Source organism: Acinonyx jubatus, chromosome E1 (genome assembly GCF_027475565.1).
Source record: "Acinonyx jubatus isolate Ajub_Pintada_27869175 chromosome E1, VMU_Ajub_asm_v1.0, whole genome shotgun sequence".
Classification (NCBI taxonomy): domain Eukaryota; kingdom Metazoa; phylum Chordata; class Mammalia; order Carnivora; family Felidae; genus Acinonyx; species Acinonyx jubatus.
The window spans coordinates 37,101,188-37,122,003 of record NC_069397.1 but is presented as its reverse complement, the minus strand read 5'-3'; the positions used below and the strand labels follow the sequence as shown (position 1 = coordinate 37,122,003).

General features: G+C 59.0%; 1 protein-coding gene across 5 annotated transcripts in view; it reads left to right on the top strand.

Moving 5' to 3' along the window:
* SRCIN1 (SRC kinase signaling inhibitor 1) overlaps positions 1–20,816 on the top strand; it is a 68,785-nt gene that overhangs the window by 23,854 nt on the left and 24,115 nt on the right. For 2 of the 5 annotated variants that reach the window (XM_053211800.1, XM_053211796.1), the window contains exons 2-11: positions 1,804–2,105; positions 5,130–5,228; positions 11,827–11,850; positions 15,472–15,667; positions 16,335–16,533; positions 16,938–17,031; positions 17,544–18,406; positions 19,540–19,632; positions 19,883–19,926; positions 20,245–20,432. In XM_053211800.1, the coding sequence (XP_053067775.1) occupies positions 1,804–2,105; positions 5,130–5,228; positions 11,827–11,850; positions 15,472–15,667; positions 16,335–16,533; positions 16,938–17,031; positions 17,544–18,406; positions 19,540–19,632; positions 19,883–19,926; positions 20,245–20,432 (2,102 nt within the window). Of the gene's footprint in view, positions 1–1,803; positions 2,106–5,129; positions 5,229–7,074; positions 7,426–11,826; positions 11,851–15,471; positions 15,668–16,334; positions 16,534–16,937; positions 17,032–17,543; positions 18,407–19,539; positions 19,633–19,882; positions 19,927–20,244; positions 20,433–20,816 lie in introns of those variants that run through there. The other 3 variants (XM_053211799.1, XM_053211797.1, XM_053211798.1) reach the window with 3 other exon arrangements.

Genomic DNA, 20,816 nt, shown 5'->3' with positions numbered 1-20,816 from the left:
TCTTGTGTCTCTGGACCTCATGCCAGAGGGAGGTGACTGCAGTGAGAGGGACAGACGCCCGGAGGTGGGGGAGGGAAGAGGGACCCCAGACCCAGTGCCAGGCTGAGGAGACAGCAGGTAAACAGAGAGGAGTGCCCCGTGCTGTTGTCATTGTTCTTATTAAGAGACAGTTGTTGAGAAAAGTGTGATGGGAGGGGATGAGGCAAACCTAAGAGATGTTGGGGTCAAATCTGGCCTGCACCACTCACAGTGGCTTTGAACACATCACTGGACTCCTCTGACCTCGGCAGGCCCATCTCTGAAGTGTGGCCACAGTGATAACCCCCCCACAAGGGGTGCTGAGAGGCTCGCAGGCCATAATGATGGCGGTGGGTGGGTCAGGCCTTTGGAAGCCGTGGAACTCTGTGTCTGTGGAAGCCATTCTTCCCTTAGTTTTGGTGGGAGGTGCTGGGTCCTCTGTTCCCCAGATCTACATGCCTCAGTCATAGCCTAGGGAGGAGTGTGGGTGTGGGTGTGTGTGTGTGTTAGGTGAGGGATAGCTTTTCCTGAAATGTGGCTGAATTTCTTCTGTCCTCCTGTGGTGCACAGGAGGTGACGGAGGCCTGGCAGCAGGCCTAATGCCCAGTAGATGTGTGGAGGGAGGGGGCTGACCGGGCACTCCAGCTGGATGGAACCTGGCTGGGTCCCAGCATCCCCAGCCTCCTCTTCTTTGCCCCAGTTGGCCCTGTGAGTCAGCCCCTGTGTGGGTGCATAGTCTGCTGCGGGGTCCGACGCCCCCAGACCTAGGCTATGCTTGGGGACTGCGGCTTTGAGGCTGGTGGATTGTGGGGCTGGGGGTATGCCAGGGAGACTGTGTTTGTCTCCCTGCGAGGGACACCTGGCACCTGTTGTGGGTGACACCACAGCTGGCATGGGTGACACTCTGGAGCCACTGTCCCAGCTTTGAGGCTGGAGGACGCGAGACAGCAGGGCTGGGCCTGGCGAGGCCAGGACTTCGGGGCTGGTGGGCATGTGGGGAAAAGATTCAGAATTCCGCGTGGGGACCTCAACCCCCGGCCTTCCCTTTTTTCTGCTTCTGTACTGTCCTTCGTCCCCTATGCGTCTCTTAAAGGTCTCCAACTGTGTGTGTGTGTGTGTGTGTGTGTGTGTGTGTGTGTTGGGAGGGGAGACTGAAGAAAGGGGTGGTGGGGAGCGGGGAGGGTCCCAGGGTGAGGGCTTGAGCTGTTCTGTCTGCTTTCTTTTTTCTTTGAGTTTGTCCCAAGTCCATCTCTCTCTCTCCCTCACTGTTTTCTCTGTGCCCAGCCTCCCCTGTCTGTCCATCTGTCTGTCTCTGGGGAGGGAGGGGAAAAGGGGGGGGGTCCCCGCCCCACTCCTTAGAGGACGCTCATGAAAGGAAGACAGTACAGGCTCCTTTCCACATCTTTCAGGAAGCATCTAAAAGGAAACTCCCCTTCCCTCAACCTGTTCACACTAGCATTAGGAAGAAGGGGGTATGTGGCTAAAGAGGGATTCACGACCCAGGCTCCCAGCCCCTCCCTGGCCTCAAATAACCCCTCACTTGTAGCCATCACCCTTCCAAACCCACCCGAAGAAAAGCACGAAGCTGGACCCCGCCCTTGCGCCCCAACTTCCGTGGAGCCCTCCCCCCCTGCTGCCTCTTAGGCGTCCTAGTGGGGGGTGGGCAGCCCGGTGCTTGTTGCCCCGCCTTAGGCCTGCCCCTCCCCGCAGTGCCCCAGGGGAGGGCCGGGCAGCCCCGTGCTGGACGCCCTGTGACCCCGCCGTGCCCCCTCTCCCCTCTCGCAGATCCGGAGCGGAGCAGCCCCCCCATGCTATCTGCGGACGATGCCGAGTACCCGCGGGAGTACCGGACCCTGGGGGGCGGGGGCGGCGCGGGCGGCGGGGGCCGGCGCTTCTCCAACGTGGGGCTGGTGCACACGTCCGAGCGGAGGCACACGGTGATCGCCGCCCAGAGCCTGGAGGCGCTCAGTGGGCTCCAGAAGGCCGATGCCGACCGCAAGCGCGATGCGTTCATGGACCACCTCAAGAACAAGTACCCCCAGCATGCCTTGGCCCTGCGCGGTCAGCAGGACAGGATGCGAGAGCAGGTGAGTGGGGGCTGGCTGTGGGCTGGGGAGGGGGGGTCTGACGCCGTGCTTCCCTGCCCCCCAGGCTCATCCCTATTCCGAGAGGCATCTGAAGAGAGAGCGGGAAGGGGGTGGCAAGGAGTTGGCCTGGTTGGCCTTTTCTGGAGCCTGGGGAGGTAGGGGGTGAGGGCTCAGCCTCCAGACCTCTGCCCTTTCCTCCCGGAGTTGGGAGCCCTTGATGGAACAGAGAGGCAGAGATGCTGTTGGATTGGGCAGAAGGACAGGAAGGCTGTCTTGGAGGCCAAAGTTGTGGTGGGGAGGAAGAGGGGACAGTCTTGGGGGCTGACTGTTCTGAGCCTGAAGGTCCGTCCAGCCTGGAGTTGAGGCTCTTGGGGTTGGCACCTCTGTGACATGGCCCCCTTTGGGAACCTCGGGAGGCTGGGTCTGATGTGCCCCCAGCCCCTGCAAGAACAGAGCCCAGAACTCTTGGGGCCTTTTATCCTCCTCCCTCCCTGTTCCTCCCCCCCCCCCGAGACTCGCTGTGTGACTTCTAGCCAGAGGCTGCCTCTCTCTGTGCCTTGGTTTCTCTCCTGCCATCAGTAAGGCTTACAGAGGCGTCAGGGTCCCTGCTTCCAGACCAGGGCCTGTCTCCTTCTGTATGGGGTGGGATGCTTCACCTGTAAACCTCTCCCAGATCCTTGAGTTCCTGGATGTACCTCTCCATTCAACTGTGACCTTCTTGTCTGTAGGAAAGTTCTTTCCTGGGGGTAGCCTTCTGCCTACAGTCCCACATTGGCGAGATGCCTTGATGGCTGCTGAGACCCAGGCATTGTCCCCTGGGAGAAGGGAAGTGGGGGAGAGGAGTACATTTCACCCACACTATTTCAGAAAGGCTGGTGGTGTCAGTCCCTGATCCCACACCTGTCTTGCTCTGTCCTCCTTTCCAGGTACTGCTGGGTGTGGCTGGGAAAGGGGAAGAGTGTCCCCATTCCTGTTGTCACAGCAGGGAACAAGGACACATTGGCACATGTGGCCCCTGATGTCACCCCCAGTTCTGTCTTGCTTTTGCCTTTTCCCAGCTTCAGAGTCCTCCTGGGAGCAGAGATCTGATTGGAATAGGGGAGAGTTGCATTTGGAGATGTGGCCCTCACCGTCAGGAAGCCCCTCTCAGTGGGTTCCTTCTGTGTGCTCTGGCTTGGGAGGAGGGGCAGGGGCATTTGTGATCTGGAGGGGGTGGAAGAATGCTTACACGGAAGTATGAGGGGCACAGTCAGTTGGAAGAGGGTTTAGAGGAGAGGAGACCAGGTGGGCAGGCCTGGTCAGGAAAGGAATCCTGGAGGAGGAGGGACCTAAACTAGGTTTAGAAGGATGAAAAGGGTCTGAATGGGCATCAAGGAAGAGAACGTCGTTTGAGGAGCCGGGAAGATTGGGAGGTGAGCATGGTCCTGAGTTGGTTTGGGGACCGGTACAGAAGCCCACCTGGCTGGTGCAGAAGGGAGGCAGTGGGAGGTGTGGGGGCAGACTGGAAAAGTGGGGCCAGATGGTGGTGGCTAGGAGGGCTTGGTTGTTTTTGGATGGTGGATAGGGGAAGAAAGAGAGGAGGAAGAGAAGGTGTTAGGGAGGGTGAAGAGATGGGGGGTTGGAGAGAAGGCTGAGCAAGGCTTGCTTGCTGCCCGGACCAAGGAGCCAAAGACAGAAAACCTGGGTAGCAGGGAGCTATCGGTGCCTTGGGGAGGAATAAGTGGGTGGGAGGGAAATGTTGGGGGGATGGGAGACAGGAATAGGGGAGGTGAGTTTGCAGAGCGGGGAGGGCATTCCCAGGGATGTCCATTAGGGGCGCCATAGGTACGGCCCAAGACTGAACCAACAACAGCTTCAGGAGGCCAGGTGAGCATGATCTGGGCAGAGTGGCAGTGGGACCTGGGGCATAAGCACCGCCACCAGGGCAGAATGGAGTCTGAGAGGGGAGAGGGCCATGACAGTGTGGAGAAGGAGGAGGAGAAAGGCCCAGCAGGAGGACCACCAGCGCTTCCGAAATCAGGAGGGAGAGAGAGAAACAGCCATTGGCACCGGCTGGGACCTGTGGGTCCAGAGGGTCCCCCTCGTTTCTCGTGGTGTGGTGAGGTCATGGCCAGTTTCAGGGGTTGAGGAGCTTGGAGGTGGTGGCAGAGCTGTGGCGCAGAGCAGTCTGGGAGGTTCGGCCATAAAAAGATGAAGATGGCAGGGGTGATGGCCTCAAGGGGCAGCAGGCCTGAGAGGGAAGACATGGGCACGTTTGAGGGCCTCGGACGTGTCCGGCATGTTCCGTGGCACAGATGGGCGCTCAGCAAATACTTAGTAAATGAGCCAAAGCACAGCAACTTGCTCACAAATTCATTCCTTTGTTCATTCACTCATTCATTCCCTCGAGTAGAGTGAGTGGGTAGGATCTCAGACATCTCCCTTGCCACGGGGGGCTCGGTGCCTAAGCGTAGTGCTGGCTGGGTGAATGTCGGTGGAATGAATGAAGGCGAATGACTTTGGGGATGGCGAGGGGGAAGAAGGCCTTGGGGGAAAGGTCCTGGGTTAATGGGTTTCAAGTCTTAGGTGTGGTGTGGCCTGGGGTTGGGAGACAGCAGGGAAGAAAGAGGTGCTGTCGGTGCAGAGGCACGTGGGAGTGAGGACCCCTGCAGACTGGTTCCCCGTCTCTGTGAGGGAAACGAGGAGCTGGAGGAGAGGACAGGTGAGGAACAGCTCCTTGGTAGAGTGTCCAGGGAGGCAGTCAAAAATTGAAGAAAGGGAACTCAGGAGTATCTGATGGAGGAGACCCCCTCCTGGGCTGAGGCAGCCCCCAGTCGGACACGAGAGAAACATCCAGAAACAGACCAGGGGTTCTAGTTAGAGATCCAGCCTTGGGAAGGGACCAGCCAGTGTTGCAAGTTCCCTCTGGAGTGTGAGTTCCGTGCCAAACCTTGCCCCAGGAATGTCCCTCCCCGCCCCGTCACAGTCCCCCAGCGGCTCCTGCCCGCTCCCCCTAATGGGGTATCCCCCCCTTCGCACACACAGGTTGGCGGCTGGACCGTGGACCCCGTGTGCCTCCTCAGCTCCCTCTGCTCCCACCTCCATGGCGACTCCGCCCCCTCCGGGGCTGGCCAGCCGGCCCAGGTGAGTCACCCACTTCCCTCACACTCCCCAAACCCCTGGAGGAGTTTGGCTTGGGGAAGACTTTTTTTTTGGAGGGGGGATATCTAGGACTTTAATTTTGCATCCCTTTCTTTTATGTAGGAGCCTCCAGTTTCCGGAGACTCATGCCCTGTACTCTCCCCTGATTATCTGATTCCGACCGCTGCCTCCCCAAAAGTTTGGCTTTGGGGAAGGAGTTTTTTGAGGAGGAATATTCAGGTTTTGAGAACAATTTTTGGATTCTTTTCTCCTTTAAACAGGAGTACCTCCCCTACCCTCATCCATCGGTTTTCAGGAGACTCCTGGGCCCTGTACTCCGTTCCCATGCCCACAGCAGACCATCTCACTCCCATATCCCCACCCTACCTTTCCATCTCTGAGCAGAACCAACCTTCCCCTGATGCCTTACCATCAGGAAGTTCTTCACCATGTCTCTCTACCACCCTTCTCAGTACGCTCAAGGCTTAGTTTCCAATTTTTAAGAGGACTTTGGCATCTAGCTATTTGTTCTGAATTTGTTCCCTGATTCCTCATCAAGCCTCAGTTTCCCAGATGGGAAGATGGATCTCAGCTTAGACAGGAGCACACTGAGGCAGGGCCTGGGCTCCCAGCTCAGGCTTGGGCCCTGCCAGGGAAGAAAAGTAGGCATCTGGGGCCCAAACAGGGAGAGGGGTCAAGGAGTCAGAGTTGCAGCAGGGAAGGGGCCACCCTGAGAGGGCCTTGGCTTGAGGCTGTTCAGCTGTAGGAGGCAGAAAAGATGCAGAAACAAGGAATCCAAGGGGTAGCATGGGTACCGGCTTCACTTCCTCACACGTCCTGCTCCCCGTGGGGACCAGCAGCAAGGCTTGACTTTTTCAAGGAGAATTAGAAGGAAAGATGTGACAGACTAAGAAAGGGCAAGGCTCCAGAGCACGGACGTTTTAGCGGAGTGTAACTCAAGTCTAGTGACAAATTGGCACGCTCGGCGTCACCCACAGGGCATTCGGCCCGCTTCCCTTCTTGGCTCTCGGCCCCATCTTGACTGAACTTCGGGCAACAAATGTGTCTGCCCCCAAGGCTGGATGGCAAATGGGATAGACTTGTCCTGAGTGGCCAGGTGCACATGGAGGCTAAGACAGGGCTGGGACAGGGATGGTGATGGGGCAGAGGATAGACATGATGTGTCTGGGGCATACAGAGGCCTCCCCAGATGATGTGTCTTGGAACTAGATATGGTTGGGGTGCCGGAGAGGAGTGAGGCTGAGCTGGGTGAGCTCAGTTGTCCCTGGTCATGGGGCTTTAGGCCTGTCCACATCTGGAATTTGCTCTGATGGAGGAAATTCCATCAGAGTTTGAAAAGACCCTGACCCCAGGGCTTTGTAATTACAGAGGCAAGCGGCTGTTCATAGGCTCTTGTCATCACTTGCTACTCAGTGCTTATCACACTTCCCCATGGCTGAGTCTGAGGCTCTCCTTTATGTAAATAAAGTGTAGGATCAGAGAGTGTCAGCAAAGGCCGGAGTTACACAGCAGAGCAAGATCGGAGGCCATCAAGGAAGCTTAGGCGTCCTAGGCCTCCCAGACTTCGCTGGGAATGGAGTCATCGGAGAGCTGAGGAGGGCAGCGGTGCACAGCTGAGACCCTGATGGGGAGAGGCCATGATCTTGAGGGTGACAGGTGGGGAGGCAGGACACTCTTCCCCCCAACCCTAGGCCAGACCTGTGGGAGTGGGAGCCTAAAGAGGACCCTGGGAGAGGACCAGAAGCTAGACTCCAAGCCGCAGCCCCTCCCCCGCTTCCACTAGGCTGCCTAACCTCCCTCCCTCCTTCTGCAACCCGAGTCCCGGGCGGCGGGCCGGCGTATCGGGTGACCGCGGCGACGCAGCCACCAGCCTCCGCCGATCCTCGGCGGGGCTGCGCCGGCGGGGCCGCGCCGGGGGAGGGGGCCGGAGAGAGGATGTGCTCGGCGGCGCGCCGCGCCGCGCCAGGTGGAGTCGCGGTTACCGGGGCGACCGGGGCCCGGGCCGGCTCCGCGGCGGCGGCTCTCGCATTGCAGCAAAGGGCACCGGCGGCGGCGGCTGCGGAGGCGGTGGCCGGGGGAGGGGAGAGCCCGGGCGGGTGGGAGTAGGGGGCCGCCCTCCCTCCCCCGCCGGACACGGGACCTGGGGCTGGGGGCCCCGCGCATACACCTGTGGCCGCAGGTAAGGAGGAGCGGCTGCGGGGGCCGGGGCCGCAGCCTGAGGTTCCGCGGGCGGCGGGGCACGGAGACGGGAGCCAGCTCCGCGGCTCTGAGGGGCGGTCGGGGGGTGGGAGGCGCGCAGGCCGTGGCGGTTCCCGATCCCCGAGAAACGCCCCCTCCCCTCCCCCACCGCGTTCGCAGCCTTCCGCGTGGGCCGGACCCCCACCCCGAAATGCGGCTGGCGCCCCCTCCCCCAACCTCGGAAAGTCATGACCTTCCTGGGGTGCGCCCTTGCCCCCGGCGCGGCGCTGGTCCCGCAGCGCCCCCCCCCCAACCCCCACGCTCTGCATTGGGGGTAGGAGGTGAGGGTGTCGATGGGCATACCTAGGGGGAGGGTCGTGAATGTGCGTCGTGGTAGGAGGCTGGCCACACGGGGGCACGTTAGGTAGCCCTGGGGGTGCTGGTGTTTACGTGGACTAGTGTTCACAGGAGTTGAGAGGTGGGTGTGTGCGCGGGTGCACGCGGAGCCAGGGGATTAAGGAGCGGGAGGTGAGACCCGTTTGCTAGTCCTCCCTTTCCTGGAGGATGCGTCGTTGGGGCTTGAGGTCAAGGAGGGGTCACGCAGCTCACCTAGCCTACAGGGGACGTCTGCCCGAGGAACGGAGCGAGGAGCCGAGAGACCTCAGCTGGCTGGGCTCAGGCTCCCAGGGGGCACGGCCCCGCCCCTCCCAGGGCTTGGCCCCGGAGAAAGGGATCAGCTGCAGCGGGAGGGAAGAACCCCACTAAGGGCTCTTAAGGTGGGGAAGGGAGGGGGTTAACTCCTCAGCCCCCCACCCCCACCCCAGAGGGAAGAAGCTGTTTCCTTTTCTCACCTGGGAGTTTGAGGACTCCCCAGCCTTGCTTTCCAGGGTCACCGGGAAGCTTCCCCCTCCCGTCGTTCTGAAAGCCTTTTCTCTAGACAGTGAATGCTTGGCTTCCAAATCGAATCCTTAAGGACACCTTTCATTTTGTCCCCTGCTCTCATAAGATTCTTTCCTACAAGTGAGTACCCTTGGCAAGGGCTCTCCCACTCAGACCTTCCTTTTTTCCACCTTCTCACCATCCTCTGGGAAGGGGAGACCCCCCCATCTCTGAATATGGGGGATGGAGAGAGCTCCTTCCTGAAACTGGAGGTGTTTGCTGGGGGTGAAGGGCCAGACCTCTCTTGGGCCCTTCCTGCCCTTTGCCCTCCTTCCAGGCGGTTTCTGGTGTTGGGAAATTCCCAGGGGAAAGGCTCAGAAGGCTGAGCAGTGCTGGGTGCCAGGAGATGGTGGGAGTGGTGCCAGACAAGAGTATTCAGAGACATCCCCTCCCCTCCTATGGGCTGGTCCTAGTTTCTTCGCATTCGTTCATGGTCAAATATTTGTTGAGGGCCTACTGACATACAAGGCATTGTGTTAGGCAAGCAGGAGGAACAGACAGCCAGGGAAAGGGTGAGGAGGTTGGATGGGGAGAGCCCCACCTTAGCAAATGGGGGTGGGGAGCTCTCTGCTCTCGGTCACCCAAGGCTGTCCTGTGGGGTTTAACACCCTGGAAAGAGAGACAGAGGATAGATGGCATTCCTAGAGACTTCTCCCCACTTTTGTCCTCCCCTTCCCCCCAAGGACACTGAGTTGCCAGGAGACTACGTGTCTTATTCCTGGTGGGGCCAACATAGAAGAGGATCTTTCTTCCCACTTTCCAGAGAGGCCGCGGGGGCAGAATCTCCTCAGTGTGCCCTACAAGCCAGAGCCCAAAGTCTCAGCCTCACTCCAAGTTGGCCAACCACAAACGCAGCAACTCTTCCATTGTTACCCTCTAGTGGGGCTTGCCTGGCCTTTCCTGTGGCACTGATGCTCCCCAGTCTTCTTCCCTGTCCCCAGGTAGTGACCCCTCCCTTCTGGGTCTGACTGCCCCACGGATGTGCCCAGCCTTGGGAGTCTGGGGACACCTAGTGTGGCTGTAGCCAGGCCCCAGAGGCGCAAGGCGGCCCCAGCCATCTGCACATACTGAGTCTGATGTGTTGACACTGGGGGCTGGGTGGGGGTGGGGGATCCTCTGCCTGTTTTGAATCAGGAGTTAATCTACCTAATGCACGATGTCTGGGATGTCATAGGCAGGCGGCAGTGGCTCCGTGACCTGGCGAGTGGGGGGAAGGAGGGATGAGACTTTCTCTTTGTATGTGCGCATTGTGTGGGTGCTGTTTTGTGTGTTTCTGCAGTTGAGGGGTGTGTGTGTGTGTGTGTGAGCGTGCACACACTTGTGAATGGTATCTTTGGGTGTCTCTGTGACTCTGGGGGATGTTGACAGGGGGTGTGAATGGTACCGGCGCCTCTGTATTTCTGTGCGGGGAGCTGGAGCGTGTGTGATGCAGGTGAGGGGCCTGCGAGGGTTACATACTTGTGCATGAGTGGGACTGCTCTCTGTATGGATGTCTCTGAGCTTCTGGGGTTATTTCTGACCGTGGAGGGCTTCTCTCCAAGTGCTTGTGTCCTTTTGTGAGCGTGTTTTCGTTACTCTGGGTGTATCTGTGGCCATGTCCTTATCTGAGAGCGTCTGAGAGTCTGTGCTCAGCTCGGCGCGGGGCCTGCGTGTTTCGGGGCACCATGGGTGGCCTGCACGTATGCTGTGTAATGATGGTGGTAGAGGAGGGACAGCGGCCTTCTCTGCAGAGCCGTCCATCACCGCCAGGGCTACAGACATGACTCCCCTCAGAAACCTTCCCGTGCCCTCTGCCTGCCTCTGCCTGCCCCCCGTGTGTCCACTCCCTCTGCTGCCCCTCCCCTTCCCAAGGCCACAGGCAGCTGTGGCTAGGGCCCATTACTCCAGCCTCTTGCCTCCCCTCCCCTCCCCTCAGCACCTGTGGGCAGCCCCTGGCACCCACGGGGGTGGCATGTGTCCATAGATTGTTCTAGGCATTGGCTGGGGCACAGACTTTGCTGTCCCCTTCTCTTGCCTGGCGTGTGACTATCTTTTGTGTCTCTTGGAGCCAGTCCCGGGGGGGAGAGGTGGCAATCGTAGCTCGGACAGGGATGGCCCTGGTGAGTGAACCCCTTCATCCCAGCCCAAGCCTGGCCTCACCCCCACTCTAAAGGTCTAACTCCATCCCAGCAGTGCCCCTCGACTCAGCCTCCGACCTACTCCTCTCGGCCATGGAAGCATTCAGGTGGCCCAGGATACCCCTCTGTGATGTCCTGCCCCTATCAGGGACCCTCAGTGTCCCTCTTCTCTGTCAGTGGCTCTGAGGCCGGGGAATCTTGTCTGCTTGTGCCAGGCACCCCAGTGCCGGGCCATCTGCTGCCTCTGTCTTCCTGCTGAGGCTGGCACCGGTCAGCAGGGTGCCCTCGGCTTTGCCAAGAACCAGCCCAGCCTCTGGCCTCCTTCCTTGTCCTTAGCCATCTGGAAGGGCCTTCTGGTCTCTGGGGAAGACAGGGTGACCCTAGGTTGTTGTGAATGAGGAAGAACCTGAGTTCCCCTACTCTAGGGGTGCAAGGAGCCTTCCTCTCTCATCTATCCGGCCAGAGGACGTTGTCCACACTCCCAGTCTCTACGGCCCCCCTTGCTGCCCATGGCTCCCCGTGGTGGACACCTGTCCACTTTGCTCTGTAAATCCAGTCCATCGCGGTACACAGGCCTCCCTGCCCTGGCCTTGGCCCCCGGCCACCCTCTTCTACCCTGTGCCGTATCAACCCTCCACCCACCCCCCCCCCCCGCCCCGGACTCCAGTTCTGACCCCATGGTGCTTCACTCAGATACTTTCTGCCTGTTCGCCTAGTGAAGTCTAAATTGAAACCCACCCAGCTGGCCCCAGCCCCTTTGCAGCCCAATCTCCTACTTTCCCAGGCCTTACACCCCCAGCCAGACTGGACTAGTGACTATACCCTCAACACGCTCTCTGCTTGCCTGCCCCTGGGCACTTGCCTGTACTGTCCCCTCCGCTCAGCATGCCTTTCCTCCCAATCTCCAGCTGCTCATTTTTCGAGACCCAACTCAAATGTCGCCTCTTCCAGGAAGTTTCCCCTGGCCAGTCACAACCAGATGCCACTTCTTTGACCCCGCAGCTCTGATTCATCTCTGCTCGTGTCTCATGGGTTCTCTATATCATGGTCATCGGTGCCTTTTCTACCTGTAACTCTCTGAGTTACCGTGACTAGAAGGCGTAGCTTGTGAACATCTGGAATGGTTCTCCCTTGTCCCCACCAGGCAGCCTGGAGCCTGCTCAGGGCTGGCCTGGGTCTCAGTAGGGAATGGGATGTACCAGGCACTGCTTCCTTCCTGTTCCTGGGAGGGCAGAGGGCCCTCGTCCCAGAGCTGAGTGCTAAGCTCAAAGGGTCTCTATCCCACCTCCACCCCTACTCTCCCCTCCCCACCCTCGCATAACCATCTCTTCTCTTATTTCCATCAGCAGCCAAACTACTGGAGTTTCAAGGTCAGTGCGTGTGCTTCTCTGCTTCCATGACAACTGCATGTGCTCTCCTGCCCCTGGCCCTCCCTGCACATGCTTTGCACAGGGGTGTGCGTCTGCACGGGACCTTCTGGTGTGGGCGGTGGGCTTTGGGGCTGCAGGCTGTGGCTGCTGCTTTGAGAGAGTCTGGGTTCGCCTGCCAGGGGCTCCTGGATCCAGAGTGGGAGTTTGGGCCACCCCTGCTGGGGATCTAGGCTGGGGGTGCTTAGGCTTTCCCAGGCTGGGAGGGGCATTTTGGAATGAGAGAGGCTGCCTGACATTAACCCCCGCCTGGAGACACTGCTGGCTCCAAGGCAGGGACCTGGATCCCGTGATCTTAAGAGCCCGCTTCTCTGGACTCGGCTTTCATCTTCCAGGGAGGCCTTGTGTCTATGATGAGCCCCTCATGCCTTTCCTACTTGGCACTTTGGGGAGGTGGTCAGTGCCAGGCAAGAGAGTCACAGCTCTGCACCCCAAGCCTGTTGCCCAAGTGGAGGGTTAAGCTCAGAGACAAGTGCCTTCCTGCCTCTCCTGGACAGTTTGGATTATCCACAGCTGGAGAGCTCTCTGTCCCCTCCCGGGGGCATCCTGCTGAGCCCTGGGTGCCTCCTCTGCCTCTCTTGGCAGCCAGGCCCAGAACCCAACCAAGTTAGGCTGCCACTTGTGTCCCAGAGTCTCCAAGTCCCAGGCACCATGACAGGGACTCATGACAGGGACAGTCGTCTCGTTCTGAGCATCTTGTTTGCATGCACGCTCCCAGAGAGAAGTCCTTGAATCAGAGAAATCATGGAGTCATAGACACATGTGAGGCACACAACTTTTTTGGAGGAAGCGGTAGAATGTAATGGTTTAATGCATGGGCCCAAGAGCCTGGTGGTGTATTCCAGTCTGTTACTAAACTAGCTGAGTGACCGGAGGCAACTTACATAATCCCCTGGGCCTCAGTTTCTCCTCTGTAAAACAGAACAATAACATCGGCATCATAGCATTGTTGTAAAGCTAGAAGAGATGAGATACTGCACGTCCTAATCACAGTGCCCGGCTCCTGGCGAGCCTTCCATGGTAGCTCTTAGAATCACAGAAGCTGACTGGGTTCCCAAATCAGAATCACCTTGGGAACTTGTCAAAAATCCGGAACTCCAGAGATTTGGATTCAGTGAATGTGGGGTCCTGGAAAGAATGCTTTTAAAAGCTCCCAAGTGACCCTGCCCCAGTCTGTGGACAGCCTTTGGAGACCTTGGATCCTAGTCTGACCGTCCCCACTCAGGGTTCCCTCTGCAGGATCCCTGATCAGGAGTCATCGGCTCCTTGCGGGAATACCTCCAGTGACAGGCGCACACTGCCTCCCACAGCAGCCCCTTCCTATCTTTGGACAGCGCTGCTTGAGTTACCGTGTTATTCTCTTGCCATCTCCCTCGTAGATAGGAAGTCCTGGATGTCTCACTTTTTTTCTGCCCTCTTGACTCAGCCCAGGACCAGAGAGAAGTGCTAATGGGCTTTCTCTCTTCTCAAGAGGGTTTTCCGCAAGGGCTGTGAGAACGGAAAGGTGTACCTAGGGCCAAGATGGAGATGGATGCTAGCAGGGCAAGGGAATGTGGCTATCTCTTCTCCCAAGGGTTGCCTCGACAGGCATCTGCCTTCTCTGCAGTCAGCCACCCCTAAGAACCCCCATTTCATTCTGGCCCCTGTTCCATCTTCTTACTGGCACCTCACCTGTGTCCCCAGGCACTGTGGCTACCCTTTACTCTTCATCCCTGCCAGCTGCCTCATTCTGCCTGAATTCTGTAGGCCCTCCCCCATTACATCCTGGCAGCCACTGGCCTTCCAGTTGCCTGGCAACCTCATGGCCGCCAGACAGACCTGGTTCCCCACACTGCTTCGGGGCTGAAGGTGATAGAAAGGGGCACAGGCTGGCACTGGTGATCAGCCTAGTGCTGAGTCACAGGGCACAAAGTCTGGGTATATGCGCCCCCCCATGTGGGCTTAGTTCCCACGCTGCCTCCCTCCTCCACAGACCCATACCCACTCACTGGCCAAGGCATTGGGCTTCAGACTGGATGCCCCCTGAGGGCTCCAAATCTGACCTTCAACCTCCCCGAGGCCTCCAGGCCACCTCGGGCACAGCTGGGCACATGGCCCATCAGAGGAAGATGCTCTCTCTTTTCCAGAGTGCTAATCTAATTGGAATATTAAATTAAGTTAATATGAAGATGGAGATGAATTAGGGGCTAATCAGGATGGGGGAAGGAGGGAGCTGAGGAGAATAAATGATTCCTTTCTAGAGATACTTTTACTTTTTTTAATTACAAAAGTGATATATTCTGATCGTGCAAAATTCACCCAGCAGACAAATGTATAAAAGAGAAAGCTTTGTCTCAACCCCAACTTAACCAATGTTAATGGCTTTCCGTGATTTGTTGTTGTTAAAAATGGACAACTTATAGAAAAGTACAATTGGACAACATGAATTTTTCCTTGATAATATATATAAATATGATACATATGTGTATTTAGTGTATGTAACATGGAATGTACATAACATAGATCTGACTTATTATCTTCTCCCTTAAATAATAGAGTTTCTGACAGCACCCAGGTTTAAGGGAAGAGGCTGGGGCAGAATGGCAGGAGCTGTGGCCCTGAGTGACAGCCCAGCCTTCAGCCAAATGTAGGCTCTTAAAGTGTAACGGGAATCATGGTGACCCCTCCCCTCAAGGGGAGAGTGATCAAGCTGTCCCCGGGACAGGGGACAGTCACTGGGTAACACCCTTCCCTAGCCCCAGCCGGATAGCACCCTCAGCTGTAGCTTCAGGACAAGGGGCTGCCATGTGGGGTATTGACGGAGGCCTTTCTAGAAGAAAAGCCAGGCCAGTTGGCTGTGTGGCAGCATGTGCCTCTTGCAGGGAGGGGCTGAGGCCGGGCACACATGCCATGTGCTCATGGGGACCACACTAGGCTTAGCATGTGCATTGCATGTAGTAAGCAGAGTCTGTTTGAAACCAGAGTCGAGCTAGCTTTGGGATGGTTCTCCCAGTCAGCCTAAGTCAAGGACATTGTGCCCCTCTTTGAGGGCCCATACCTCCCAGAGTTGGGATCCTGGGACCCCTCATTCTTTTTGCTTCCTCCCTGGACCCTGCTTCCTGCCCCCAGCCGACTCTCTGAACTCCACGAAGGATAAATTCGCCGCTCACAAACCCGCCGCTTAATTAATGTCTGGAACTAATGCCCCAATTTGCTCAATGATTCTGCTGCTCACCTCAGTGACAAATTTGTGTTGTTGTTCTTTGGAAGCTTAAAATAGCAGGCGTGCCCTGGCTCCCGCTCAGATGGTTTCTTGTCTGGCTTCCCAGGGTGCCTGAGTCCTTTGCCCACTCCTTACCTGCTGGGTGTCCTAGGGAGGCCAAGGCCCTAAGTGGTTGGGGAACTCTCCTGTAGCCACACAGCGAGTCTGGAATCCAGGAGACTGGTGTGTGTGTGTGTGTGTGTGTGTGTGTGTGTGTGTGTGTGTGTAGCTGGCTGGCAGGGGCTCCCTGGGCCTGGATAGAGGCAATGGGCGAGCAAAAGGGGCTCATGTTTGATTCCTGTCATCCTGCCCTGCCCCTGCAGACCCGCAGCTCACGCCACACTCAGGGAGCCCAGCCCGGGCTGGCAGACCAGGCAGCCAAGCTGTCATACGCCTCGGCTGAGTCGCTGGAGACCATGTCCGAGGCGGAGCTGCCCCTGGGCTTCAGTAGGATGAACCGCTTCCGACAGAGCCTGCCCCTCTCCCGCTCTGCCAGCCAGACCAAGCTGCGCTCACCAGGTACTACTCGCCCAGTCCACCCTCCTCCTGGCCACTGGCTCCTCCCTCTGCTCTGCTCACTCTGAAACCCTCTTCACCGCCTTCACCATTCCATCTCTCCTCAACCAAGCCCCTGGCTCCCTTCGCCACATTTGCACCTCCCTGCCCCCCAGCAGTCTCCTCTGCTTGGGGCCTCTCCCTCCTCAGCTTCTCTTCCTAGCCCTCCTCTCTCCCACCCCTCCCCTCCCTTGGCACCACCTGCCCTATCCCTTGCTCTATCCCTTGTTCTCCCTGTCTTCTTTCTCCTTCATCTCCATTCACCGGCCCCCTCTTCCTTCATTCCTCTCTTGCTCACCTCTCTTGCCCTCAGCGACAGCTCCCTCTCAGTTTCTGGTGCACCTGCTCCTGCCCCCAATTTCATTTCCTCATCCAGGCTCCTACCTGCCTGGGGTCGAGGAGGTGCCTTGAGAGGACGGCAGCATGAGGGGTGCCTGGGTGCACCTGCACTCGGGGGGCGCCTCTGGCCTCAGACCCTGCCTCTGCAGGACCAGCACGGCTCCCGAAGGTCCCACTCAATCTCCCAGCCGGCGTGGTGGCCGTGGTGGTGGTGGTGGTGGTGGCGGCGGTGGCCGTGGTGGTGGTGGTGGTGGCAGCAGCTCTGACAGAGAGGGCGGCGTCTCCTTCGCAGGGGTGCTGTTTCTGCAGTTCGGGGAGGAGACTCGGCGCGTGCACATCACGCACGAGGTCAGCAGCCTGGACACGCTGCACGCGCTCATCGCGCACATGTTCCCGCAGAAGCTCACCATGGGCATGCTTAAGTCGCCCAACACCGCCATCCTCATCAAAGACGAAGCTCGCAACGTCTTCTACGAGCTGGAGGACGTCCGGTGGGCGTGGCCCCAGGGGAATGGGTGGGCTTCCCCAGGCTCCTCCTCTGAAGGGGGGGGCTCGATTCCCCAGGCCTTTCCCTCCCCAGCTTCCTCTTGACCCAACCTCAGCCCTTCCTCTCTCCTTCCTAGATCATCTTACCCTCTCCCCTCAAAATTATCCACCCCTGCTTAGCTCGTTTTGGCTTGAGCTAACCTGACAATGGCGCGTGAGGCCGAGGAGGTGGGCGGGGTGGAGGCTGTTGTGTGTGTTGGTGGCAGGCAGTCTGAGGCACTGAGCAAGAAGTTAGGAAGAGGCCAGGGGCCCCTCTTGCCACCCCTCTTCCCTCTTCCTGGAGTAGCTACCCCTCCTTATGGCAGGGCTGAGGGATGGTGACCCATTGCGCCTTCCCCTTCTCCCGCAGGGACATCCAGGACCGAAGTATTATCAAGATCTATAGGAAGGAGCCATTATACGCAGCTTTTCCTGGCTCACACCTTACCAACGGGGACCTCCGGGTATGGCTGGGGATCCCAGGGGATTGGGGAGGCTGGGCAGATGGGGTCCGGGTGCACAGAGTCTAGTTACTTGTCACCAGGGATCAAGGGCAGCTTTTGGGGAAGGGAACAGAGAGGCTGAAGCAGAGAGTAGCTTCCACTAACTGTGAGGTCATGGAGGGGTCCCTCCCCTCATCTGCCATGATCCCCTCCTCTGCATCCAGGATTTCCCCAGCAGGCCTCCAGATAGTCTAGGGGGCCTCTATCAGGGACCACTGCTTCCCTTCTTACTTCCCCAACCCTCACCACAGAGTGGGCTGGGGGTTGCCCCTCTAGTGCCTCTCCATCCGCCACTTCCTCCATGCGGGGACCCCCGATGGGAAAGGGGCCCAAATGCAGCAAGAGGGAGGGAAGGCGGAGAACAGAAGGGACTTCCTAAGCGTCAGGGGGGAGATGTTGTCTCCTTAAGCAAGGGGCAAGGGATTCCCCTTTGTGACCAACCCTGTGAGGTTCTGGGACTGTCTTCTGCACAGAGGGAGATGGTGTATGCCTCGAGGGAGTCGTCGCCCACACGGCGTCTCAACAACCTGTCGCCGGCGCCGCACCTGGCGTCCAGCTCTCCGCCCCCGGGGCTGCCGTCCGGGCTGCCCTCGGGGCTGCAGTCGGGCTCGCCGTCGCGCTCGCGCCTCTCCTACGCCGGGGGACGCCCGCCCTCCTACGCTGGCAGCCCGGTGCATCACGCGGCCGAACGGCTCGGGGGCGCCCCCGCCGCCCAGGGCGTCAGTCCCAGCCCCAGCGCCATCCTGGAGCGGCGCGACGTGAAGCCAGACGAGGACCTGGCGGGCAAGGCGGGCGGCATGGTGCTGGTGAAGGGTGAGGGGCTCTACGCCGACCCCTACGGGCTGCTCCACGAGGGCCGCCTGAGCCTGGCCGCGGCAGCCGGCGACCCGTTCGCCTACCCGGGCGCCAGCGGCCTCTACAAGCGCGGCTCCGTGCGCTCGCTCAGCACCTATTCGGCCGCCGCGCTGCAGTCCGACCTGGAGGACTCGCTGTACAAGGCGGCGGGCGGTGGCCCGCTCTACGGCGACGGCTATGGCTTCCGCCTACCGCCCTCATCGCCTCAGAAGCTGGCCGACGTGGCGGCGCCCCCCGGAGGCCCCCAGCCGCCGCACAGTCCCTACTCGGGGCCGCCCAGCCGCGGCTCGCCGGTGCGCCAGTCTTTCCGCAAAGACTCAGGTTCTTCGTCGGTCTTCGCGGAGAGCCCCGGAGGCAAGACCCGCAGCGCGGGGGGCTCCTCAACGGCCGGAGCCCCGCCTCCCGAGCTCTTCCCCGGGCCTGGGGAGCGCCCGCTGGTTGGATTTGGGCCGCCGGTGCCAGCCAAGGACACGGAGACCAGGTGCGGGACGCTCGCGAGGCCTCAGGGCTGTTGGGGGTGGGGAGAGGGAACACATTCGGTCTGTGGCAGGGTTGCGTCCTGGACTGTGAGACCCCAGAGTCCTTTGTAGACCCAGAGTAGCCTTGAGAGTTCACTGGAATAACTTGGATATGACAGGGAAGACACTGGAGAGACAGACATGCCATTTTCCTTCCTTCTGCAAGACCTGGAGGGGTTGGATGAAAGGGCCCCAGACAAGGCCTCTGGAGACCTGGGTGTACATCGGATCCCTAAACCTCAGTTCCCCCAACTAAAATTGAGGCTGAACCAGCCCTCCAAGCCTTTCCTGCTCAGAGTTTGCAGCCATGAGAGCTGTCCAGCACACAGTCAGCTGAAGTCCACTGGGGAGGGGGTGCTGGTAAGAAATAGGAATGGGGAGAGAGGCACATTCCATTAGGTAGCCTCCAAGCTGGGGAACGCTTGCCTGTTATTCAGCCCCAACCTAAGGATACAGGGCTGGAGGAGGTAACCAGAGCATTGACCTATCCCCTTCTGTCCGCGGGCAGTGATGCAGAGACATGGAGAAGCAATTCACATTCACACAGCTCTCCTGTGGCTTGTGTGCCAGGCACTGAACTGGGCACTGTGGATGCCAAGTTGGGAAAGCCTGGTTCCTGCCTTGTTCAGTGGGGATGACACATTAAAAAAATACTTGCACTTCCTTTGAGAGAGTAGACAGGCGGTGTGGAAGAAGGGACTCCTTAAAGCTGTTGAGGACTCTGGGATGGCTTCTAGGAGGAGGTAGGGAGGAGGGCATGCCAGGAAGGGGGAAAACATGTGCAGAGGTATATGTGCAGGGGCCCCACCTCCCTGAGGTGGGGCCCATTAGAGAGCCAGTATTGAGAGATGGGGCCGGCAAGGGAGGAAATGACTGTCAGATGGAAAGGGGCCTTCCCAATGTTAGATGGGGGACTGTGGGCTTGAACCTTTGGCATTGGGGCCCTCTGAATTGTCTGTGCTGGTGGCTGGGGAGGGAATGGTATTTCCTTTAATTATCAATCTTAGGAATGGAGGCATTCCTTAGGAACGGGGTCCCTCAGCAAGAGGGACCCCATACCCAGAGAAGGGTTGCTCAAAGCCACCATCCTTTCCAGAGAGCGCATGGAGGCCATGGAGAAGCAGATTGCCAGCCTCACGGGCCTGGTACAGAGTGCCCTACTACGAGGCTCGGAGCCTGAGACCCCCAGGTAAGACTCTTCTCTCAACACTAGTGCCACGGCCTATGGTTGAGGCAAGAGGAAGGAAAAGTGGGCAGCAGAAGCCTGGTCCAGCTCTGCCAGTGTCTCAGTGTGTGAATCTGGATGAGCCCCTTTCCTTCTCTGGGACTCCATCCTGACATCAGGGGACTGGAGGAGATTTTGTTAAAGTCTCACCCAAGCTTTGATGGTCTGGGGTCAGCCCAGACCCACTGATGGCCATCTTTTCCCTGTGCCACAGCGAGAAGATTGAAGGCTCCAATGGAGCAGGAACCCCGTCAGCACGTGAGTGACCCTTTGCCCCTCCCCCACAGGTACTTGCCCTCTCCAAGCCTCAGATTCCTAATCTGTAAAGTGGGAATTAAACCATCAGCTATGTCACTGGGCTTCAGTGGATCAATGAACAGTCACCTTAGCCCAAAATGCCTTTGCCCTGGTGCTTTGCTCCCTACAGAAGGGCTGAGCCATTAGTTGGGGCAGGGAGTCAGAGCCCCGTGCTTCTCTAGCTACTGTGAGGATCCGGGGTGGGAAAGACCTTGTCCAAACCCCTTGCAGGCTCAAGGTTTGTTCCCTTTCTCCCATCCTCGTGGTCCCTCTCTGCAGCCTGTGGGTCAGGCAGCCGGAGCAGCGGGGCCACCCCAGTGTCTGGCCCTCCCCCACCCTCGGCCAGCAGCACTCCTGCGGGGCAGCCCACTGCCATCAGTCGTTTGCAAATGCAGCTGCACCTGCGTGGCCTACAGAACAGCACCAGTGACCTGCGCAGCCAACTTCAGCAACTTCGAAAGCTCCAGGTACAGCCTGCTCCGGGGCCTCGCCCCGTGCCCCGCCCCCTCAAGCCCCTCCCAGACACGACCCTCCCACTCACGCCGCAACCCCTTCGCACCGCTCGCCCTTGCTCCCCTCACTGCGCCCTCCTTACCCTTTCCCTGAAAACTCACTGTTCTCCTGGAGCCCCAGTCCACCCCCACTGAGCCCTTTCCCCCAGTCAGTATCCTCGGGGTAGTCCCAATTCCTTCTTGCCCAGCATTCTCCCCCACCCCTCCTTTGGGCGGAAGCCCCCCCGCCCCAGATCCTCTCCCCTACCCCTTCCTGAGTCCGCACAGTCTTCCCCGCCCTCCCCCGTCTGGCAGATGGTCCCACCAGTCAGGAGCCTGGCATCGCTGTGCCCGCTCCTC